Genomic DNA, 25,409 nt, shown 5'->3' with positions numbered 1-25,409 from the left:
TGTCTTGCTCTTTCATGAATAATCCTAGGATTTTAAATTATATATTTAATACAACAGTAAACTAAAATATTCTCCAACACAAATCTAGTTTAGAAACTGCTGTCTTTGATTACATTAAATAGGGTGATCTATTGAAAATGACTCACGTAGTACTAAGTATTTGTAACTACCTGAGGAGACCATACCCAATTCTATGTAACAGATAACTTGTAATTGGTCTCTGATAGTTTCTGAAAGCCCTTTGAAAGAACAAGTGAGTATAATGGGCATCTGTTTTGAGGAAAAAAAAAAAAAACACCACTGGGATTGTGATCATATCTTATCTGGCTATTCTTCCAATCCTAGAAGATTCTGTCTATTCTTATTCTAATATTCCTCTGCTTAAAAAATAGGACATTAAAAGGTTAACTTACATCAATTCACACAGGAATTGACAGGGCTATGAATTTAAACTCAGACTTCCAGCTATAGGGTCCACAACCCCAACCACTAATCTGTCTGAAAGTTATTAGGACCTATTCTTTAACATTCAGAAGTTGGGATAATAGGGGCCTGTGTAGCGGTGTAGCAGGTAAGCTGCCACCTGTGATGCCCGCATCCTGTATGGGCGCTGGGTTTGATTCCCAGCTGCTCCACTCACAATCCAGCTCCCAGCTAATGGCCTGGGGAAAGCAGCAGAAGATGGTCCAAGAGCCTGTGTCCATGCCACCCACATGAGAGAGGTGAAAGCAGCTCTGGCTTCTGGCTTTGGCCGGGCCCAGACCCGGCTCTTGCGGCTATCTGGGGAGTGAACCACCAGGTGGAATCTCTCTCTCTGTCTCTTCCTCTCTCTTTGTAACTCATTTTCAAATAAATAAATAAATCTTGAAAAAGTTAGGATAATAAACTGAGATGATAAAAATTCATTCGGACACAACCACCAAATACAGAAGAAAACAGAAAAATAAGAGAAACATGGTTTTATTATTTTTTTTAATGTGTAGGTTCTAAAACATTTTACTTGGAAATTTTCACAAGTAGGAAAAACAAAAACAATAAAGAACACCAACAAGAATACATATTACATACTTCAATTGTGGCTATATTAAATGTATGTTAATATAATACTTCCATAACATGGTCTCATCCCATATTGTATTTAAAATGAAGATACAGGGAAATGGGAGAAAAGTATAGAATCCTGGATTCTGTGGCAGTTGGGGTACCCTTATTGCAGCCAGCAAAGGGGCCCCAAAACATGGAGAAAGACAAGCAATCTAAACCTATCATGTCATCTAGCTGTGGGGTTTTTCAAATGCCATTACAATGAAACTGGGATAGCCTGCAGACAAACATAGCTCACTGTGTGTACTGTGAATGCACACCAGAGAACTCACAATGGGACTGTGAAACCAGGAATGTAATTTCATTGTGGGGTTTCAGCTCTGATTCTCACCTCACTCTACCGTACACAAAGGGATAACAACACAAAGGGATAACGAAAAGTCCTCAGTCAGGATTTTTCACCTTCATCAGGATCAAATAGCAGTCAGAATCCCTATCAGTGCAGCAAAGCAGGCAGAGCTCTGAGTTTCAAAGCCTAGGTAGTTTCAGAAAATCCAGTTTGGGAAAGAACAATACAAAGTTAAGGATCGTGAAAAGTCCTTTAACAGAGTTTAAGTTTTAGCAACCCTCAGAGAATTCAAACTGGAGAGAGACAGACCAAGTATAAGAAACACAGTGTGGCCTTCTGGTTATCAGTCACCTATTAGTAAAGCACACACTGGAGAGAATTCCTTTAAAATGTAACCAAAATGATGTGGGCTTTAGTGACTTATTCCTTAATGCAGTATTTGAACCTCCATAACAGAGAAAAACCACAAATGTAGTGAAAATGCAAGGCATTTGACCTAGGGAGTGGAATTTGAAGACACAAATGCTAACGCAGCCAACAACCTCTCTAAATAAAACAGCACCAGTCCTGCACCACCGGGGCCCCTTAGCCTGCTTTATTCTTCTTCATGGCACTCATCACTTGACATGTAATACATGGATTTCTCAAAATATTCAAATGTCCTCCACTAAAATGCAAGCTCTGAAGGAGAAAAGTGTTTTACAAAGCTACAAGTATTTCCTCAGGGCCTAGGACAAAATCTGGCACCTGGCAGGCACAGAATTTTTGAAGAACTGTAATACATTCTTTAGGCTAAATATTTGGTATCTTGAGATTACTCATTCTAAATCAAATTTACTTAGAGGGCTTTATCTCACACAAAGATGTGTTGTTCATTGTCTTACAATGCACCAGAGTAAAAAGCATTATATTATTAACTGTTATGGTCTATAAATTTTGTCAGTTGTTTGAGGGATGGAAAGTTATACGAAAAGCACCCAGTACGACCCTCAAAACTGCACCAATTCACTGAACCAGTCGATTGTAACTAAATCCAAACGTCCACAAGGATCATAAAGGCAAAAACCTAAGATACTAGCTTTTGAAAAGTAGTTCTTGCTTTCTCAGATTCGGAATCCAAGTAATCTAGGGCTCCTCTGAGGATTGTTTGATCTCCATTTGCCCTGTCAGCCACTGAGGGCTATATAGATCCGTGGTTGCCTTGTCAGGTATGGCAGTATGGAATCCAAAAGCAGCAACATTTTTGTGCAGTTTGGCACTTTGAATCACTCATTCCTCATTAATTAAAACACACGCACACACACACATATACATTACTAAGTGCCCACTATGCATAAAGTGTTATATATAAAGGTAAATTTTTAAAATACAGAGTTCACCAACTGTAAGGAAAGTAATTACAAAGCAATGTGATCATCAGTGTGATAACTTGGGAGAGGAAGACTGAGGGAACAGACTGTGGAGTATCTAAGATTGAAAGAGCCTACAGACACAACTTCACTGAAGCTGAGTCCTAAAAAGAGAAGTACTCACTTGGCAGCAAAGAAAGGTGCAGAAGTAATGACATCTGCAAGGGTATTTACTGAGTTTGAAAAAACACAGGCGCATGTGAGGAAGGAACTGGGAGTACTTAATTGACAGTTTGTGATTCTAAAGACCATGTTTAAAAGGATCTAAAGGAGTAAAAGAGTTTAGCCTAATGGTTAAGAGATCAATTAAGTACTCCTAGAATGGAATACTGGGGTTCAATTCCCAGTTCTGGCCCCTGACTCCAGCTTCCTGCTATGGCAGATCCTGGGATGCAGCGGTAAATAACTAAATTCCTGTCAACCCATGGGGGACCTGGATTGAGTTTTGAGATCCTGAATTTGGCCCTGGCCAAGTCCCAGTCATTGCAGGCATCTGGGGAGTTAACCAATGGATGGAAATTCTATTCTATCTCTTTGCCTCTTGAATAATAAATTTCAAAAATTTTTTCAATGATATCTTTATATTTAGAAAGCACAAAGATATTTTCATAATAAAACCTGTTAAAATGCTACTTGAAATACAAATCTTCTTGGCTGTATAAGGATAAACAAGGGCAGGAATGGGGAGAGATTTCCCCTTGCTCCAAAGGCTCTATAAGAATTTGTATGTTTATCAAAAAGGAGCCTGGTGTTCAATGTCTACGTAACACTGAACTAGAAGATGATCACACAGGATGATGATAGAGATGAGGCTGGGAAGATCAGCATTCTATGTTGCCTGCTCTGCAGAAGACCCAAAAAGTAGAAAACAGTTTCAAATTACTATGAGACATCTAACTGAAGCTACTGAATAGGCAGTTAGAAATTTAGAGATCAAGACAGAAGCTGGGATTCAAGTTACAGTTGTGGGGGTCAACCTGATACTCTTGGGTAGTAGAAAGACCCAAATCTGGGGCTGGCACTGTGGCATAGTAGGTTAAGCTTCTGCCTCTGGAGCTGGCATGCTACATGGCTGCCCATTCAAATCCTGGCTGCTCTGCTTCCAATCCAGCTCACTGCTAATGACCTGGAAAAGCAGTGGAAGACGGTCCAAGTGCCTGTGCCCCTGCACCCACATGGGAAACCTGGAAGAGGCTCCTGGCTTCTGGCTTTGGATGGGCCCAGTTGGGGCCATTGTGGCCATTTGGGGAGTGAACCAGTAGAGTTTAGACCTCTCTATCTCTCCCTCTTGACTGTAACTCTGCCCCTCAAATAAACAAATAAATCTTTAAAAAAGAAGAAAAAAAAAAAAAGAGAGTCCCAAGTCTATGAATGGCATCACATGTGAAGAGTACTTAAAGTTAGAGGAAAGGGGAAGGGCGGAGGACAGAAGCCTAGTGCAATATAAAGGGTGGGAAAAACTGAGAAGCCACAAGGGAAATGAGATAGCCTAGAAGAAACCAAATGCATAGAGTGGCCTTCTATGGGAAGAGGCAACCTCTTTTCTTCTAAAACTGGTACATGTGTGTTGGTCCATCTAAGAATCTCCATTTTCAGCATGGCAGGGCAGGCCATGTGCTGGGGAGGGGAACAGAGCCTGAGGAAAGAGAGTTTGCCTGGGCCACAGTGGGAAAGGGGGGACAAGGTGGCCTGGCAACAACCAGAAGGCTTACATGAGGGCTCCTCTGAAGCTGAAGCAAGACCCTTGTGATGAGTCCACCTTGAAGGACAGCATGTCCTTCCTGCAGAACTCATCAGGCCAAGGAAGACAGATCATAATGGTTTACAGGATGACTAGGCTGAAGGATGATGGGAGATCAACAACGTGTGACAGTGGTTCAAACAGGGCTCCATAAACCTGGAAGGGGATCATGGCTTAGGAGGGAGAGGAGCAGTCAAGAAAAAAGGTTATGAAGAAGCCAAAACCTACACAATTGAAATCAAGAAATTAACTATAAAAACAAAGCAAAGATGCTAGAAAGAACTGTCATGTTACTAAAATTTCATTTCAGAAAGAGAAACTCAGGATGCTGATGTTCAAGGTGGCCACGGGAGTATGTCACTGGAATGTGATAAAGTCACTGTGGCAGAAGACCAGGGTATCAGAAAGTATGAGACAAATCATTACAACTGGAACTGAGGTAGAAAGACCGTAGGATAACAAGTTAGGCTCTCTGGCCTTTAGCACTCAAACCTACTTTAAAGACAGAAAACAGTAAAACTGCAATATAGTAGAAAAAGATGTGTCCTAAAAGCAAATGAACTAACACTAGACTAAGTTGGTTTTCACCTTCATTTCTCACTTGAGAAGCCATGTACTTACTTTAAGTAGAATAATCATCTTTAAATTTTTACAAATCATCTAAGAAGTAAAACTTTTAAATTCAATTAGTAATACATGACAAAAATCATTATTTCCTTTGTGGAGTCTTTCATTATCTGGCTTATTGTAAATGGAATCAAATATTAATCACCATCTTTCATTTTACCACATTTATACCCACAGTATGAATTCAAAGCACAGAAGTGACTTGATTTTGATCTTTGAAGCAAACTTCAAATAGGGAGACTGAAAGATAACATAAAGATGGTTAAAATGGTAAATTTTATGTTACATATATTTTATCACAATAAAAAAATAATCTAATAGAAAAAAAATCTTTGTAGAGTTGAATTGGTGACAGGATATCTGGAGTTCAAGCTGAGTTAATATACACGCCATTTTAGAAATCAAAGTATCATTCCTTCGCAGGTCTAAGAATATATAATACAAGATGGTTATGGCATTGAGAAGGGTAACCATGCTGGATATCTTTATGTAGTGTATGGTTCTCAATTCAGTGTCAAGATGTCTTCTTTTTGGGATCCTTCTTTTGCATTTCATGGATCTTTTTGTTGTCCTGTTTGAAAAGAACTAGACAAACTTACTGGTTACAGGGATGCTGAAAGAAGTTTAAAATTTGTTTTGCATTGGTTGTATTCCATTCTTGTTCTTTCAGGGGTCCTTCACACACAGATACATACTTTATCAAAATTTTTTCTCCTACTTCTCGGAAATCCAAGGGTTCTTTGTATGTAGTGCAGCTTGCTCCAGAAACATCAGTATCCACTTCATGATTTTCTGGCTGTTGCTCTGAACAAAGCTTCAATCCCCAGTAACACATTTCTCCACTATACATCATAGCCAGCAAATGAATGTCACTAAATATTCCTGGGGAAGTCGTTTAGATTGGGAAATTAGAATTAAAAATTAAAAAAAAAATAGTTACCAAAACTCTAAGAAATTTCTTCTCATTAAGCATTTTTCCTCATAACTTAGAAAAGCCTAGTATGGCTAATTCAATCTTCATTTAATTAGCATATTTACCTCTATTTTACCCATTAAAAAGGCCAAAGATAAATATAGAACATTATTTTTTTTAAATGTTACCATTAGGTAGCAGTTCTTAACCTGTTTACAGCCCTTTTAGTAACTGATCATCTAATTTAATCAATGGAACCCCACCCAGAGCACACATCTCAAATTCTACAATCTTGGAGTATTCATGAACTCTCTGAACCTTACCATTGGATACAATTTTTATTTTGTGGTATGTCCTGGGATCACTCATACAACTACAGTCAAGCTACACTTTGTTTACTTCTCTAAGAGTCCACGGACATTATCATGTATAATCACACCCCCAAGAGACCATACAACTCCATTCCCAGGAAAAAGGAAAACACTGCAAACTTTTCATCAAAAGTTGAACATGTCATTCTTTTCAGTTTATTTATTTTTATTTATTTGAAAGGTAGAGTGAAAGAGAGAAGTCTTCCACCCTCTGGTTCACTCCCCAAATGCTCACAAAGCGAGGGCTGGACCAGGCCAAAGGCTGGAACCAAAAGCTCACCCCAGGTCTCCCAAGTTGGAGGAGGGTACCCACATACTTGAGCCATCATGTGTTGCTTCCCAGAGTGTGCACTATCAGGAAGCTGGATGAGAAGTGGGGGTGGGACTTGATCCCAGACACTCTGATACAGGAGAGGCAGGCAACTCAAGTAGCAGCTCAACTCACTGTGCCACAAGGCATAACCTCAATGCATCCTTCTTATTGGTAGTTTTTCTAGTAAGCAAATATATAATTAAATATTTATGGATTTAAGGTACACAAAGTATATTAATTTGATAGAGAGACAAACATAGCTAGTATCAAAACAACTGGTATAAATTACTGGCTTTGAACTGGGGACAAGTCACCAAGCTCTTTGAATCTTAGTTTGTAAATCTGAAAATGAGGATTCTACAGGTCCTGCTTAATTTATAGTTTTCTTAATACCTGAAATAAAACTGTATGATTTCAGAAATCATAAGGGTTTTTAAAATATGTAATATTTAACTTCTTAAAGCCATTAAAGTATAAATAAATGGAAGGACATGAATTTGGGCCCCTGCTACCCACATGGGAGACCCAGATGGAATTCCAGGCTCTAGGCCTTGGCCTGGCTCAGCCCCAGCTTTCATGGGCATTTGGCAGATGGAAGATCTCTCTCTCTCTCTCTCGCTCTTTCTGCTTTTAAAATAAATACAGGGGCCGGCACCATGGCTCACTTGGTTAATCCTCCACCTGTGGTGCCGGCATCCCCTATGGGCACTGGGTTCTAGTCCCAATTGCTCCTCTTCCAGTCCAACTCTCTGCTGTGGCCCAGGAAGGCAGTGGAGGATGGCCCAAGTGCCTGGGCCCTGTTCCCTCATGGGAGACCAGGAGGAAGCACCTGGCTCCTGGCTTCAGATCAGCGTAGCTCCGGCTGTAGCGGCCATTTAGGGGGTGAACCAACAAAAGGAAGACCTTTCTCTCTGTCTCTCTCTCACTGTCTAACTCTATCTGTCAAATAAATTTAAAATAAAGAAATAAAGAAATATATATAAATGATTTATATATTTGTGGGATTAGAAAATTACTTCAAGTAAATGAGCATCATAATCTCAGCTGTGCACATAATATGGTTCAAGAGAAATGACTATGATGATGATACCAGATAAAATTCAACTTTAAAAACTTGTAGTTTCTGGCCGGCGCCGCAGCTCAACAGGTTAATCCTCCGCCTGCAGTGCCAGCGCACCGGGTTCTAGTTCCGGTCAGGGTGCCGGATTCTGTCCCGGTTGCCCCTCTTCCAGGCCAGCTCTCTGCTGTGGCCCAGGAGTACAGTGGAGGATGGCCCAAGTCCTCAGGCCCTGCACCCACATGGGAGACCAGGAGAAGCACCTGGCTCCTGGCTTCGGATCAGCGTGGTACGCCGGCAGCAGCGCACCGGCCACAGCAGCCATTGGAGGGTGAACCAATGGTAAAGGAAGCCCTTTCTCCCTGTCTCCCTCTCTCACTGTCCACTCTGCCTGTCAAAAAAAAAAAAAAAAAAAAAAACTTGTAGTTTCTATTGTTTTCAATCTATTCTAAGTTTCTAAAGTCTCAGAATTTGTCACTGCAGCTAATCATTTTCACTTCACCTCAAATTCAAATAAACAGTAGCAAAAGAAGCAATAGGCTCAGCAAAATAGTTGACTCAATAAAACATTAAATTATTTTTAAAAATCTTTCATTCATGACACTTGCATTCATGAAAATATGACAGGCTGTATTATATCATGTTTTGCATGTATTAACAACTTTTACTGAATAAGTACAATGTACAATGTATTAAAATGTACACAGTCATTTTCTCTTACTTTATTCCTTTGTAGTTAAAAAATTATAAACCTCAAAGTAAAAGCTAGCTAACAGCATTAGGTATTATCCAGAAATATTTTCTATTAGATGTAGCATGTCATTGAATGTCTATCCTTTTTATTTTGTGATTCTACACTCTGTCTAGTTAGTTCTACACAGACCAGTGGAGGAGAACAAGGAGAGAAGTAAAAATGGAGGGAAAGTTGAATGGACAAGCCAACTAGAATGTTGAGAGCAGTAAAAGGAAGAGAAGCCACTTGAGAAAGGGGAGATGCGCTTGTTAAGAGGAATCTGACATTCAATTTATTCCCCAGTGTTTAGGTTGGCTTCATTCATTATCCTAGCAAGGAGTGACTGCTAAGTTGAAGAACCTCACCCTGCATCTGAATTACATGAAGACTTACTGCAATGCTAATCATTGGGCCCCCACCTGAGTGTCGGATTCAGGTAGGGGATGCATTTATGAATCTGTACTATTTTTTTTAAGCAAACTCCTAGGACCCAGCAGCTCTGGCTGTTGGCCCATGGACTGAGATGAACAATGTAAAACTCAGACACCTCCTAACTCTATTCCCATAAGAACTCTACTACTCTATACATATAGGCTCTTCGTTTATAGGAATTTTCCTTGGAATTTTTTTTTCCTGTTAATACTCAGGGAGTTTTTCAGTGAAACACTTTATTTTGCCCTATGCATGTCCTTGGTAAATGCACATGCCAGGTAGGAAGGGCCTGTGTGACATGGGGAGGTGAGGGTGGGAAAGAAGAGGGAGAACACACCGTAACATAAGAGTAAGGCCTGCACGATGACATTCGCAGAAAAAAATGTGGCCAAACTGGCATCTTGTGGGAGCAGTGATGTCCAAATATACTTGCATCACAACAATTTAGGAAGCTTATTCAAAATAAATTCCTGGGCTTCAAAATATTACCAAATCAGAAGGCACAGGATACACAGGAATCTGTTTTACTGTGCTATGCAGGCAATTAGTGATACCAGCTCAGAGCTGTCCTTTAGAAGATCTGAAATGCAGGTTCTGGGTTAAGCAATGCGTCAAAGCGCTACAGGGGAAGGAGAGACCTCAATGGTATAAAAAATGGGGTGGAGCAAAAAACAAGGGTGTGAAAGCTGGATGGTATTTGTATTTACTCCATTTGATCTCAGGTTTATCCTGATAAGGCCATTTTTATAAGCCTTTTATCTGATAAGGCCATGTCCAAAACTTCAGAGAGGAGGCAAAGTTACTTATTGCATTTAATGATTCATACTTTTTACTGAAAATTTAATGACAATCTCTAAAATATAAAACAATTACCTTGACAAAAAAAATCATAGTAAACATTATTTTAGAGTTTCAGGTAAAATTAGCTAAATTATCACAAAGATCTAGCCATAAAACTATTTGGTGCCTCATAGATCTTTTCTCCCTAAATGGTAGGAATTATTCAGAATATTAGGAAGTCCTCTCCTCATATATTAGGAATTATGTTTCTGATTGGCCAACAAAAAATAATTAGAGCCTCCCTGAGAAGGTCTGAGGAGGAGCTCACACTCTGAAACATTTCCTAGCTTCTAATCCAGTCATCTTCAGAGAAAGGAATTTGATGATCAACCTTATTTTAGAAGAGAATAAGAAGTCAACATCATAAGAGGACTGCAATCTGTGGCTAAACCACTCTGCAGTCTATATTGACCTCTTCTTCCCTGGAAAATGGTTTCAGACCCTTACCTGAGGCTTTTGATTGCTCTGTTGAGAAACAACTGAAGCTAGGAACTAGTGAACTCCAAGTATGACTAAGAGAAGGCACAATATCACCAGCCTCCTGATGAAAATAGTTCCACATCACGAGAGTACCTTACTTTCTAACTAGAAATGAGAAAAGGATGGAAATAGGGGACTTGTGCCACTTCCTTTGGTTTTTAATAGCCTTTAATGCCTAATTGCACCATTTTCTTCAGTTTCCTAGGTTTTCTATTTAATCACTCCAGGTGGGTGGGCTGAAGAAATTACAAAAAGATCATTTTCAAAGTCTCTAATTAGTTCCTTAGTTATCTGGAATAATAAACGCATACTTTCCATAAATATATCAAAATACTCCATATTTGTCAAAAGCATCATGCCGACTGATAGAACTCTTTAATAAGCTGTTTTAGGACATTTGTCTAAATTAACAGAAGGTGACAATTTTTGGTCACCACCAGCCAGTCCTATGTTAATGATACTTAAATCTCTGATTTCAGGTTTCTGGTTTGTTTGTTTTCTTAGTTTTTGTTGTCCGTAAATTTTCAAGTAGAAAAAGATTGGAGAAGCTACCCAAGAAACACTAAGAATTAAAATACACTTAACATTCCAGAATTTTTCCCAAGAGGTTTTCTTATTATCTCTCATATTTCTTTCCTCTCATCAAGATTTCAAGGGAGGTAGAAGAGAAGAAAGTTTACAAGTATAATCATCACTTGCAGCTACGTAATCTTGGGCAGGCTGCATGTTTCACCTAGACCTCAGTCCCTCCATTTATAAGAGATGGTGAGACTCATATTCTGCTTTCCCTTCAGATCAGATCAATCTTTTGCCTTCTACTAAAGAGGTGGTAAGACTAAGTGATTCTTTTCTCCCCACACTTCAGTCTGAAACTCAAATGATCCTCTATCTTCAGGTCCTAGAATTTTTCCAGGGCATAGCTGTCTGAGGCAGACATCTGGGTAGTTAACATCCAACATTTATTTTCTTCTTATTTTTCTTAGTAAAAAACCTTAATCTTATTTGGGATCAGGGTAAGGACTGTATTTCCCAGGCTTCCTTATAGCTACAAGAAGCCACCTGATTAAATTCTGGCCAGTGAAACATAGGTGAAAGTGTGGCAAGGACCTTCTGAGAAGACTGCTCTACAGAAGTTAATTTGGCTAAAAGAATTCAACTTTGCCATTCCTGTGGCCTGAAATATAAGAGGAAGGAGCGGCACAAGTATCCTAGGATTCTGACAAGTGATGCAATACCCTAAACAGGGATGCATGTTGCACAATGCTGGAAATTAACATTTATACTATATTCCATATAAAATGCCTACCTCTGAAACTGAAGGGCTCTTGTTCTAAAGGTGATGGAGAAAAAAGATGAGAACATGACAAGCCCAAGGTGCCACTGCAACAGCTCATGATCTTTTTCATATGAAAGAGAGTTAAATATCTACCTTGTTACTTCCAGTGTCACAAGTAGCCAAACCTGTTCTGCTACACTACTGGTCAGGGCTTTTTGGAGATGTAAAATAAGTATAAAATTAAAAATTAAAAAAGTTTTAAAAACTAAGAAGAGATAGAAATAGTATTCTATTTTACTCAGATTTTAATCTTTAAATTTCTTATATGCCTTCTTACTATTTTTCTCTATAATCTAGCTCAAAATTTATTTAAATCAGAGTAAAATCCAACAAGCTTCTTAAAATCATCAAGAGCTTTAACTCAGAAAATTTTCAAAAGAGAGAACATTACCTGCACTCAGTAACTTGGCTGTATCTAGGTCTTGGAAAGCAACTCCTTCATTTAACTGGACAGGACACCTATAATTTAGCATCTGTAGCAAATAACTGATTCCATCAACAAGGTACTAAATAAAAACCAAAGAATTCAAAGTATTATTTACAGAACTATATAAACTTCCATTATTATTCTTCCACATTCTTTACTCAACAGAAAATGAGCTAATATGTGGAAATATCTTATGGCTATTACATTTCAAAGGTGTAAGGACCCACTACCATTATATGTTTTCCTAATATAAATATATGCCTCCAAATGCTCCAATTAAGAAGACTATGCAAAAATAAAAAAAAAGTCAACCAAGAACAGACATTTCAGAAATATGCTTGCCAAATATGTTACCAGAGAAAAAGGGTCAAAATAATGAAGATACAGTCAACAATTTAAAAAGTTAAAATGCAATTATAATTTAGAAATACTAGGACCAAACTTTTACATGTGAGATTATAACCTCCTATGTCCACACCCACCTAAACCATAAGTACATTTCAACTAATACTGATGTCTTCAGATTTAGTGATTTGGTTGGAACAGTCAGCAAGGATCAGAGGGCCACGATTTTCTAGCAGCAGGGTCATGAGGATTCTTTATAAATAAAATGCTGACAGAGAGAGGTTTCTACAAATTGTTCTCTTCAGGTCAAAACAATATGCTTACAAATTAACATAGTTTACCTTACATGTCAGAAAATAAAAACCCAGAATTTTTAAAAAGCATGTAAAAATGTTCTAGTTTACAAAGTGCTCTCAAATGCTATCTTTTTTTCATTTTCACAGTAATCCCAACTTGTTTAAGATGACACTGCTAATGTATAGTGCAAAATCAGACCCTTTAGTTCCACTACTCTTAACTACTGTAACAAAGGCAGCCTTTTAAAATCTATAATAAAGTCAACAATTAAAAATATATAAGGAATGTTTGCTTACCTTTTTAAGCAAAGCAGATTTTCTTGAGAGCCACTCTCTTCTTTTGGTCAGAGAATGACAATACATATACAGCAGAGCTCCCCGTCTCCAAGAGAGACATTCCAGTAGCTCATCCCCAAGCAAATCGCTGTGCTGAAACACAGAAAGGACAGCTAAAAAGAGAAACTTGAACTCTGCAAAAGCACAGGTTAAATCTCAAAACTCCAGCAATTAAAAACACTTTCATTTCACAAGACCTGTCCTTTGTTTTGTTACTTACACAGGAATACCTTACACTGAATCAATCAGAAATATGAAAAGCTAGCATTGAGGTGCATCAGGTTAAATTGCAATTTGTCACATGAGCATTCCATAGAAAGTACCAGTTTGAGTCCCAGTTGCTCTACTTCAGATCCAACTTCCTCTTAATGTGCCTGGGAAGTCAGTGGATGATAGCCCAAGTACTTTGGCCCTGCTACCCCCATGAGAGACCTAGGTAAAATTCCAGGCTCCTGGCTTTATGCTGGCCTAGCCCTGGCCATTGTGGTCATTTGGGGAGTAAACCAGCAGATGAAAGCTGCCTTGCTGTCACTCTCTCTCCTTCCCTCCTTCTCTCCCTCCCTCCTCTCCTTCTCCCTCTCCCTTTCTCTCTGCAACTACTTTTCAAATAAATAAATCTTTGAAAATACAAATGAAGAAAATAATTTAGGAGCAAATTCTCCTAATATATTTGAAATAAAAGTAGCCCATAATCTGATTAATATATTTCAGAGATATGTTACTTGAAGTAAGATCATATTTATTTATACTAGCACTGGATAAAATGAAAAGCTACATACAAAAAAAATTTTAATGTCAAAACTTTTATGGTGGATAAATCTGGATGTTTTGTTTCTGTAAGCCTGTCTTGATACATACAGCAAAGAAACTCTCTAGGTAAAGAATCAGCAGGCATATACAGATGAGAAATTATTTGCTCAAAAGAGGAACAAGGCTAGAGATTTAGATCTTGGAATCATCTAAATAGAGATGACAATAAAAAGCATGCGAACAGGTTGTCAAGCAAAGACAGAAGAGAGACTATCAGGGGGATGAAGAAGCCATCCTTGGGGAGTGCCTATGTTTCTAAATGGAAGAGAAGGGAAGTGCTAGCCATAGCAGAAGGCTTCTCAGAGAGGAAAGAGGAGAAAAGGAACATGCAGGGTCTCAAGGGGACGGGTGATTAATGCTACAAAAGGCAGCAAATGTTCAGGGTATAAGAACTGTAAAAAGGACAATACATTACTAGTGACCTTCAAGAAAACACAGCACCTGCAAAAAGTAAAGGGAGCAGAAATAAGGAATATCTAGGTTTAGAAAATGATGAGGTACTGCAATTACGATTCCATTATGAAAATATCCTAAAGTAATTTAGTAAAATTAGACATTTTAGTTGTGTTATTTGTCTGAAAAGTTAATCTCATATATCTTCTTCCTTCCATTGTAATTTTAAAAGAATAAAAAATACAATCAAGAGGGAAAATCTACAAACTCTCAAGAGTAGAGTAGCGGGCTGACATGGTGGCAGTAGGCTAAGCCTCCGCGTGTAGCACCAGCATCCCATATGGGCGCCAGTTAAAGTCCTGGCTGCTCCACTTCCAATCCAGCTCCCTGCTTATGGCTTGGGAAAGCAGTGAAGGGAGGCCCATATGCTTGGGCCCCTGCACCCACATGGGAGATCCAGAAGCTCCTGGCTCCTAGCCTCGAATCGGCTCAGCTCTGACTGTGGCAGCCATTTGGGGAGTGAACCAGCAGACAGAGGACCTTTCTCTCTGCTTCTCCCTCTCTCTCTCTGTAATTCTGCTTCTAAAATAAATAAATAAAATCTTTGACAAAAAAAAAGCAGAATAGCAAAAACTAAGAGCACTCCACCATAATTTATAGGAATACAAAACTTACTTTTGGGTGTATACTATTTTCTTTAACCAAAATTTCTGGTTCTGAAAGAAAACTGATCAGTTCTTTTACTTTCTGCGAAGAAGAGTCTTCTGGAAAATCTTCATCTACTAGTTTGTTCTCTTCAAAATAGGTCATATCCAAAATAGCCTAATAAAGGAAAAAAGTACAAATGATTTAAGCTTGAAAGAATAACTCTTCTATGTCTTTAGCAGACATTTAAATCTCCGAACATAGTATTAAATCTGAGAAGTAGGTAAAATGTCTGTAATATAATCTGAGAAAAAATTTCATACTATTACATAGGTATTTTATACTGAATTAAATTACATCGGCAACTAAATAATTACATAAGTATTTTACATTGAATTAAAGATAACCTCACTTTCCTTAAAATCATAAAATAGGATTGTACTGAATTAACATAAGTTAATCATATATAAAATAATTATTTTTAAAATGTTAATTATTGTATTCTTTGCAACTTACATGTGTATAAACCCTGAAGTTTTCTGAGTACTTGATATATTAATTTAAGGTCCCCACCTCTAATTTTATAACTTGAATCTTCAAAGGACTTAATCTGTTTTCTCAAATGCAGAACCATCAACATTACACAATTCAAACACTAGGTCTCTAGCACACCTTAATATAGAAGACATTCTATTCAAGCACCTTAAAACATTTTAATTCCTTTTTTTTTTTAATTTATTGGATCAAGACTAAAGAAAGAGGGTTCTGGTGTCAGTTCTATCCCTAATCACCAACCAAATACAAATTAATTTTATCTTTGTTGAGTTTCAGTTTTCTGTACTGGTGAAATGACACATGGGATGAAATTCCTTCCAAAGTTCCTTACTTTCATAGTAAAATGATGCATGAAAAGCCCTTATATCCTTTACCTAGCACATATTTAGTGATACTTAGTAAGTTTTATTGTGTGCAAGGCCTAGCTAGGAATGAGAGATCAATATCCTATAGAAGATGATCTGTTGATTTAGAAACAAAATGGGGTTCAAGAAGGCCTAAGAAATTTAAGTCTGGGGGCCTGTACTGTGGCACAGCAGGTTAAAGCCCTGGCCTGAAGTGCCCACATCCCATATGGGCACCAGTTCTAGTCCAGGCTGCTCCTCTTCCAATCCAGCTCTCTGGTATGGCCTGGTAAAGCAGAAGATGGCCCAAGTCCTTGGGCCTCTGCACCCACGTGGGAGACCCGGAAGAAGCTCCTGTCTCCTGGCTTCAGATCAGCTCTGCTCTGGGCGTTGCAGCCATCTGGGGAGTAAACCAGCGGATGGAGGACCTCTCTGTCTCTACCTCTCTCTGTGGCTCTGTCTTTCAAATAAATAAAGTAAATCTTAAAAAATAATTTAAGTCTGAATCTCTAGGTCTTTTGACTTATTTCTGGAAATAAGTTAAAATGTTTAGGACATTTCCATGTGTAAGACATGAAATGACATACATCCTATGCAAGCAAGAGAAGAGCCCTCTGAAGGAAGTCATGCCAGGAAATGAACCTGTAACTGTTCTCTGGAGTTCCTGAGTAGCTATTACAGGCTCATGCAGCCCTGATATTTGAAAGCAGAAACCATCTTTATGTACCTCCTCAGAGAAAACACATTGCCAGGGATGTAAATGCTATAAACGGATACTTTAGAAGCTTAACTAAGTTTACTCTACTTTCTCCATCACCTCATCTTTACTATCCTTTAGTAATCAAGAATAGGCATATGGAAAGCACTCTATCTACAAAGCACTACACTAATGTTAGTTAATGCAATGAATTATATTTCTTTCTCTTCTTAAAGCTTCATTATTATTTATTTGAAAGAACTAGAGAGAGGGTGAGAGAGACATCTTTCACTGGCTTGGTTCACTCTCCAAATGGTCACAGTGGCAGGAGCTGGGCCAATCCAAAGCTGGGAGCCCAGAGCTGCTTCTGGGTCTCCTACATGAGTATAGGGGTCCAAGCACTTGGGCCATCTTCTGCTGCTATCCTAGGCACACTAGCAGGGAGCTGGATGGAAGTAAAGCAACTGAGACTTGAACCGCTGTCCACATGGGATGCTGGTGCCATAGGCAGTGGCTTTACCCACTATGCCACAGCACCAGTCCCCAAATTTTATTTCTTAACATCAGCTTACCTCAGCAGTGTTTGAAAAAAACAAATGCTGTCCAAACAGAGGCATCAATTTGAAATGAAAGTAAAAGAAAAAAGGAGGAACAGAAAAATCTCCCAGATGTGCCTGACATTACCAGGGGAAATCATACTGAGAATCTTAAGGTGAATTTGAGAGAAAAAAAAAAATCACCCAGGGCCCTAATGGAGTTCCCGTCTCTCCCTGAAACTATCAAGAACTTGGACAATGCATGCATCACTATTTTGCATAATTAAAAAGGGAATTTTGTTATGCTTTCCCTGACTTTTTCTTATCAATACATCTAACTTTTTTTTTTTAAGATTTATTTATTTGAAAGGTAAAGTTACACACAGAGAGAGAGAGATCAATCTTCCATCCACGGGTTCACTCTCCAAATGGCTGCAATGGCCTGAGCTGTACTGGTCCAAAGCCAGAAGCCAGGAGTTTCTTCTGGGCCTCCCATGTGCCTGGCAGGGACTCAGAGACTTGAGCTTTCCCAGGCCATTAGCAGAGAGCTGGATCAGAAGTGGAGCAGCCAGGACTCAAACTCAGCACCCATTTGGAATGCTGGCACTGCAGGCCATGGCTTAACCCACTGTGCCACAGAACCCAAATCTTACTTCTTTTTATACTGCCTGAGAGTTTCAAGTCTATATTCCTCACACATACAATTTTTTCAACAAAAAGTCTTTAAGAACAGAACAAATTGATTTAATTCCACCTAGACTTTGGATCACCTGAATGAGCTATTGTATACCATCATAAGACTCTAGGGTCGCATTTTTTTAAATACCTGTGTGTAAAGTTCTAGAAGATTTGATGGATTTGAACATTCTTTCTCTTCGCCACATAGGAGCTTCAATTTTTCTAAAGCTGCAGAGGCCCGAATTAAAAAGTGATCTGTAAGGAATGAAAACATGATTATTTTGCATAGTTTCAGAGTGCTATTTAAATAAAAGTAGTTATGTACCTGAAATAATGACATGAAATTATATTCTGGGATACAGAGAAACCGCACAGTAGTAATATCTTATCTGAAATAAGTATATCATACTAATTAATCCTAATTAAGTAAATTTATCATGGAAATCTAATCCAGAAAGCCAAAAACTAAAATCTTTCTATATTCACTGCTGCCATTTCTTAAACACAGTCTATAGTCTCATAATGACTCTTTTAGATGCTGATGCATTCAAAATGTTCTCATAAATTTAAAACTGTTATTAGAATAGTACAAACACAATACATAAATGCATAGAACGGGCTTTCACTGAAAACTTTTTAATTTCATAAATATAATCATAAATATTTTCTAAAACAATGACTAAATCCAATGCCTTAAAAATGTCAGCACTCTGAGCAATTATATCTTTACCATAATTGCTTTTATAGCTGTTAAATTAAAATTTTATAATACATCTCCCAAATGATGACCTTAATTTTTGCTAGGCAAACTCTAACCTGTACCTAGACCAGATGCTTTTTGCTGTTAGGATCCACTATTCACCTAAATTGAAAGCTGCTTCTTTAGCTGTCTTCCCAATTCTCCTCAGCCCAGAAGTATACCCGCACAATCCACAAAGATTCTACTATGAACTGAAATTGCATGTGCTTCCTTAGAGACGGTGTTGACATTTTCTTCCTAACTTGCAGTATTTTTTTATTTTTATTTTATTTATTTATTTGACAGGTAGAATCACAGATAGTGAGAGAAACAGAGAGAAAGGTCCTCCTTCCGTTGGCTCACTCACCAAATGGCAGCAATGGACTGAGCTGCGCTGATCCGAAGCCAGGAGCCAGGAGCCAGGAGCCTCCTCCTGATCTCCCATGCGGGTGCCGGGGCCCAAGCACCTGCGCCATCCTCCACTGCCTTCCTGGGCCACAGCAGAGAGCTGGACTGGAAGAGGAGCAACCGGGACTAGAACCCGGTGCCCATATGGGATGCCAGCGGCACAGGTGGAGGATTAGCCCAGTGCACCAAGGCACCAGCCCCAACTTGCAGTATTATTTTAAATGTAAAGATGTGCACTTATTCACTAAAATCACTGCTAAAGCAGTATGTCAGATGAGCTCATAATTGTTTTGAGGCAAAATCTAGCAAAGCTTAGATTTTGAAAATGCTCACAAAATTGCAGTATTTTTACTATTTAGTCAAAGTCATAACCAGCAAGACAAAAGATGAAGGCATCTTAAATAAATAACCCCTGGAACACACTGCCCTAAATGTATACTTCCCTATAATAAATTATTGTGCTTATACAATAAGAATTAAATGAACAAAATTTGGCCAGAAATAGGGCACGCTTGGATGGAATAATGTCTATGTCTGATCTACTTTGAAAAAAGACAACAGAAACTGTCAACCCCTGTCACCCAGGGAAAATATACAGTGGTTTTATTAAAGAACAAAATTTAAATATATGTAATTTTGTTGTTAGGGAAAAGAATGCCAAGGTCAATTCAAATACACGCAACCTTGTTTTAATTAAACTTCATAAAGTAAGAAAATCTTGCTAGCAATACTTTAATAAGGTTGACATGATTTCACTACTGATTTATAGTTCATAATGTGGACCACTATCATTGTAACTTTGGTAAATTTTCAGAAGTACAAAGTCTGCAGAAAAAGAATATACAGCACTTATTCTTGTCCTCAATCTAGACTGAATTAAAGCATTTTCCAAGGGGAAATCGAATGGCTGTTGGGTTCAGTGCTAAGTTTTTTATCTCTTTTTGGAACAGTTCAAATAGAGCTGGAATTCGAAGTAAATTGGATACACTTCCAGTAACAGCTACTAAGGTCCACCAACTATTCATGTGATTCCTGGATTTACTACACGAACCAGAACAAGATGCTGGCGTCAGGGCCGTCTTCGGGCATTTTAAGAACGCACTCTTGAGAACAGATAACCTGGCAGTCTTCACTGAAAAGCAGGCAGTTCATTGTTGTCCCGATTCGGTACTCACCAACTATTCAATCGCTTGGGAAAATGTCCCACTACCGTTTTCCTAGGACAAGGAGACGGTGCACAACGATTTTAAAACTTAGCTAAAGTAAAGGCTCAAAACAAAAAAAAGATGGGATTTCCGTAAAGCCTATAGGCAGCTGAGAAGGAATAAAAATAGAACTGGACTTAAAACTGGAAGATCACGGTAATTCTCTAAGCCAGTTTTCCAAAAAAAGAAAACAGCTCAGGCATTTATAAAACAAGCGAGCCCTACAAACAGCTGAGATGATGCAAGGAAAAGAATCGTCTCATTACACCGTGCACAACTCCTCTGCAGAATACTGTTTACGCTTGAGTTCTGAACCCGAGTCTTCAAACAACGCGGCAACGAAAAAGTGGAACTGCCCGCACGTCCCTCTATCTACACTGGATGGAAAACCATCATTATTATTTGAGTACTACCCCTCGGTTTAATCATTTATTTAAACTTTCATGGGGACCCTCTCCCACTCGCTCCCGAGACGGTTAAATCCGATTGCACACAACTGGCTGAGATGTGCACACGGCAAGATTTTTGTGGGTTATGAAAAATGAGATTTTCGAAGCAAATGCTTGGGCTCTATGGTTTGCGGGGTGGTGGGCAATCGACAGCGAGGGTCACAAGCGAAAGATCTTGGATCGCTATGGCCTGGGACCCCCACGGTCCACAGGCCTCAGCCTCCAGCCCTCACGGCCTTCGAGCGCCAGCCCTGTACCGCCGTCCGCCAAGCCCGCCTCCCTCTCCTCGGCTCCCTCACCGTCTTCACCGGCGGCTTCACTTAGCTGCTGTATATGGGCCTGAGCCAGGTCCCCGAGCTCTTCCACTCGCCTCACCACAGAGGACCCTGCGGCCGCCATGGCCACAACGGGCGGGCGTGCCCCAACCACGTGACCGCGCCAGCGGCGGTCAGCTGATCCCCAGGCGCCAGCAGGGCTAGGGGGCGGAGCTCCTTTGATGGGTGGGTGGAGACATCTGCTCCGGAAAACGGTAGACCCAGGCCTACGGAGGTCGTTCCGGGTTACTTTCCACCCCTTTGCCTCCGACCCTCTTCTCTCTCCCCCATAATCCTGTGCAGCAAGGAGACGCTAAGGCTGTGACGTCAGGACACACCTCTCTCCCGCCCCCTCATCTGAACGAATCAGGAGCCACCCATGTCCTGGGGCTGAGCCAATGGGAAGTCCCGCGAGAGGAGAGCGTGGCAGCCGCTAGCTGGCAAGAGGGGGAGGTCGCGAAAAAGTACTGTGGGCTTTGGCGTTGTAGTAAAGAGGCTGCCTCAAGTAGTGATTGTAGCGCCCTGGTCCGAAGTGGAAACGCCGCCGGCCCCCGTGGAGCGCCTCCTGGTCTCGGAGAGCTGGTTTGGGTGTCGGGACCGGAAGCTGCAAGCCCCGGGGGAAGCTCCCAGTCTACGTGGCGAAATGCCGCTGTTCCGAATCTGAGTTGTAGTGCTCGGGTTCGTTTTTTTCTCCGCCCTCCTTTGAGGAGCTCATGCCGCAAGTAGTTTCACGATCTTGCATCCAATAGCACTAAATGTTGCCGCGACCATACTTGGTGCCACCGCACATCCGCGGACAGGAGAGGAGGCACTGAGCATTGTGCGTGAGGTCCGTCCTCTCAGTCGGGAGTTTCGAAGCACCCAGCCAGCATGTCTAACTTCCACTGCCGGCTTCTCCCCCTGGTCCCAGTGAGTTGGTCTGATTCCAGGCGATACCGAATATAAGAACAAAGACCAAAGGCTCTGGAAGCATTCTGGACTGGGTTTGCTTTGAATTCTCAGGAAGTGAAGAATGGCCGAGTGAAAACAACTAAGGGGGCAGACACTTATGATTTTTTTCCCTCCCTTTTTTAAACAAGTTTATTTGTAAATGTGCAAGAGGCTCCGAGATAACACTTCGTTCTAGCGGTGGGCGGCTATGTCTGATGCTATGGCAGGGAATTAGGGAATTCAGATGTTTAATTAGGAATGCAATCAAGGGTCAACATCGCATCAGGCACAAGCAACAGATTTTTTTTTTTTTTCCAGATTTCTTAATTGCACCTGTGGCCAAGGGGTCCTTCCTGGAGGCCTCCACTTTTAGCTCCATGAGTTACTTCTCCTATTTTTGTTTCTGCTTGAAAGCTTTGTCTTCCTCATTCATCTCCCTGACCAGCTTCTTGGGCTGCTCCAGGGGCTGCTTCTTGCCACCTTTCCTAGAGGACATGGTACCCTCTGCCCCTTCCAAGCTGCCAGCTTTCCTGACTGTAATCAAACAAATCCTCGTTTTTCAGTCTGACACAGTGCATCTTGAATAATATCCATCCTCTCTTACTGTGCAAGAGAAGGTACTTCTTTTATTTAATAGAAGGAAGGTAGTTTTTTATTTAATAGGAAATAAATAATGCTAGGAAATAATAAATGTAGGAAAATAGTGTGTTTTGATTTATAAGTGATTAACCACAATGAATTTCTACTGACTTTTAAATTTGTTTCTTCCTCTGTCAATTCACTGAACATGGAAGACAAGAATCACATTTATTGATTAATAAATCCTCCATGTTATCTCGTATTTTTCACCTTATAATCAAGAAACTGAAAGCCAGGAAATTTGCATTATATGATAAAGGTAAGCTAAACAATCACAACTCTAATACACATTTACACCTTAAAATTCCAAATCCCATCAAGTATATACTCTGAATAAAATATATGATTCTAGCGATGCGGTAAATAACCATGGACTCTCAGCAGGAAACATATTTAACCCTGGGAATTATTACTCTGGAATGTGCTTTTTCAGAGAAAGAATTGGAAGGGATCTGAGAGTGAGTAGTGCACTTCCTCATGTCCAGATCAGAGGAAGTAAAGGAAGAGGATGTGACTATTAACCCCTCCAAACCTTCACATCTGTGATTCTGAGATTTCTCCAGGATCCTACTTAAGTAAGCACCCATAGAAGGCTGTCTCACCATAGGGATAAACAGAAAACAGCCAGGTCTTACCAAGGCACTATAAACAAAGTACTTTAATCCAGAGAATCTCTATACTAGAAAAGAAGAAATATCAGTAATTTTTCTCCTATGTATATCTAATTACTTCTATTTCAGGAAACCCATGTGAATAGAAGAAATGAAAATTTCAGTGCTAGATTTAAATTTTTTCTAGCAAATTAATAGCTATCAATCCATCAAAAAATCTTCTAATAGACATAATCTTCATTTGAAGCATTTCCCTTTCTTCAGATGTGTAAGTTAATGTCCAATTAGCTAAGAAGAAATTAATTGTTAGAGCTGTTTATAAGAGATGCAGCCTTAGGGCCAGCATTGTGGCACAGAGTTCAGCTGCTGCCTGCAGTGCCAGCAGCCCCTGTGAGGACCAGTTATAGTCCCAGCTGCACCATTTCTCATCCAGCTCCTTTCTGATGTGCCTGGGAGAGCAGCAGAAGATGGCCCAATACTAGGACCCCTGCCGCATTTGTGGGAAAGCCAGATGGCTTTCAGGCTCCTGACTTTGCCTTGACCCAGCCCTGACCATTGCAGCCATTTGGGGAGTGAACCAGCACATGTAATCTCTCTCTTTCTCCTTCTCTCTCTCTCAATCTGCCTTTCAAATAAATCTTAAAGAAAAAAAATGCAAATTCCTTTAATTTTTAAAAAAGTTTTTAATGATTTATTTATTTATTTGAGATGCAGAGTTGCAAACAGAGAGAGAGGTCGTCCATCTACTGGTTCACTCCCTAAATAGTGGCAATGGCCGGAGCTGGGCCAATCTGAAACCAGGAGCTTCTTCTGGTTCCATAAGGGATACTGGCACCACATGCAGAGGCTTAACCTAGTATGCCACAGCGCTGATCCCACAAATTTTTTGTAAAAAGTAAAAAAATAATTGATTGTCCTTAAATAACCAGTACTTAGAATTTGTATGATTACTTTAAAACTTGCCTTTAACTGCATTATATTTTTTGTGCATGTCTTATTTTTTCATATATGTGTCAACTGCCTATGAACAAAGATTGGATTATATGTAATTTTTTTGAAGATTTATTTATTTATTTGAGTTACACAGAGAGAGAGAGAGAGAGAGGGAGAGAGATATAGGTTTTTCATCCACTGGTTCACTCCCCAATTGGCTGCAACAGCCAGAGCTGCACCGATCCGAAGCCAGGAGCCAGGAGCTTCTTCTGGATCTCCCACATGGGTGCAGGGGCCCAAGGACTTGGGCCATCTTCCACTGCTTTCCCAGGCCACAGCAAAGAGCTGGATCAGAAGTGGAGCAGCCGGGACTTGAACTGGTGCCCATATGGGATGCCAGCACTGCAGGCAGTGGCTTTACCCGCTACACCACAGTGCCGGCCCCATATATGTAAATTTTAATTGCCAACAGTGACTTGCATATAGTAGGACCTTAATAGATATTTTATCCCTTTTCCATTTAATGACCCATTTTTGGTTCAGGTACTATAATAGGCACTGAGATTTTAACAGCAAATAAAATAAACAAGAATACTGCTCTCTTAGAGATAATTATGTAGGATGGGAAGATAGAGCAATACTAACCATACACATCAATGCATAATTTTAAATTGTAGAATATGCTAGGAGGAAAAATCAAAGAATACAATTTGATTTGAGGCATTAGGGAAGTTGTCTCTGAGAAAATGATATTAGCATTTAAATAATGGATACAATGAGCCTGGGAAAGAGTGGAGAGTTTTTCAGTTTGGGTCCAATCAGGAGAGGGAAATCACATGGTAATTTCAATAGGATTGGTTGATATAAATCATTATTAACTACACTAGAGGATTGGAGTGAAAATGAATTGGCAAGCAAGAAGTAAGAAAGTTCTAGAGACGAATGGCATGTATAAAGAGCAAAGCAGCCATTACCACTAGGACAATGATTCAGACCTTGTTGGAGAGCTCATGTCTGAGGTCACCGTAGGACAGAGAAGTCACTTTGGTCCACAACAGTGAAACTGCTAGAACTCCATCCTCTGGAACGTGCCAGAAATCTGTCAACCAGGATTCCAGGGAAAGCTATTCTTGGGGAAGTATCTCCCAGGAGTCACTCTGCTACAGAACTGCCCAAAGTGGATGCCAGGAGACTTGCTTGCTGCCACGCACAACCAGAGAAGCAGTGGCTGTGGCAGGAACCTGCTCTCAGAAAGCTTGCCCAAAGCTTCAGGAGAACCTCAGGAAGACATCTACACCAGAAAAGATCTTTAGCCTCCTGCGGTGTCTCTCTGGTTCCCTCTACTGTCAGAACTTAACATTGTGTCAGCAGACAGAGGAAAACATTTAAAGGGTCCAGATACATGTGTATAAAACAAGCAAAAAGGATAAATTGGAGCTGAGAGACAACAAATATATAACTGGCACACTGTGGA

At 39.9% G+C, this 25,409-nt stretch overlaps 1 protein-coding gene and 1 pseudogene across 2 annotated transcripts; both read right to left on the bottom strand.

Annotated features, from left to right (window-relative positions):
* Positions 1 to 944: 944 nt before the first annotated feature.
* RIMOC1 (RAB7A interacting MON1-CCZ1 complex subunit 1) lies at positions 945 to 21,131 on the bottom strand. 2 transcript variants are annotated; one of them, XR_016220162.1, is made up of 6 exons: positions 20,808 to 21,117; positions 17,856 to 17,962; positions 14,928 to 15,074; positions 13,011 to 14,300; positions 12,037 to 12,151; positions 945 to 6,052 (listed from the first exon to the last, which is right to left on the bottom strand). XR_016220162.1 is itself a non-coding variant. In XM_002714125.6 (6 exons), exons 1-6 carry the CDS (start codon positions 20,905 to 20,907, stop codon positions 5,766 to 5,768), a joined length of 888 nt encoding a protein of 295 aa, XP_002714171.1. In that variant the 5' UTR covers positions 20,908 to 21,131; the 3' UTR covers positions 945 to 5,765. The 2 variants fall into 2 exon arrangements, 1 of the variants encoding a protein (XP_002714171.1); XM_002714125.6 differs by having other exon boundaries at positions 13,011 to 13,142; positions 20,808 to 21,131.
* Positions 21,132 to 22,023: 892 nt separating this feature from the next.
* On the bottom strand, positions 22,024 to 22,301 carry LOC127486837 (translation machinery-associated protein 7 pseudogene; annotated as a pseudogene).
* Between the last annotated feature and the right edge of the window lie 3,108 nt (positions 22,302 to 25,409).

This window comes from Oryctolagus cuniculus, chromosome 14 (genome assembly GCF_051225735.1).
Source record: "Oryctolagus cuniculus isolate XC-2025 breed Fujian yellow rabbit chromosome 14, ASM5122573v1, whole genome shotgun sequence".
Taxonomy (NCBI): domain Eukaryota; kingdom Metazoa; phylum Chordata; class Mammalia; order Lagomorpha; family Leporidae; genus Oryctolagus; species Oryctolagus cuniculus.
This window is presented reverse-complemented; position numbering and strand designations above follow the sequence as displayed.

What these genes read in the sequence shown, in the direction of transcription:
- RIMOC1 (XM_002714125.6), bottom strand. Translation starts at nt 20,907, where the DNA reads ATGGCGGCCGCAGGGTCCTCTGTGGTGAGGCGAGTGGAAGAGCTCGGG. An exon ending in TTCTAGAACTTTACACACAG is followed by an intron (nt 15,075 to 17,855) that starts GTATTTAAAAAA and finishes TTCCTTTATTAG; the next exon opens with GCTATTTTGGATATGACCTA. An exon ending in AGCCAAGTTACTGAGTGCAG is followed by an intron (nt 6,053 to 12,036) that starts GTAATGTTCTCT and finishes CGACTTCCCCAG; the next exon opens with GAATATTTAGTGACATTCAT.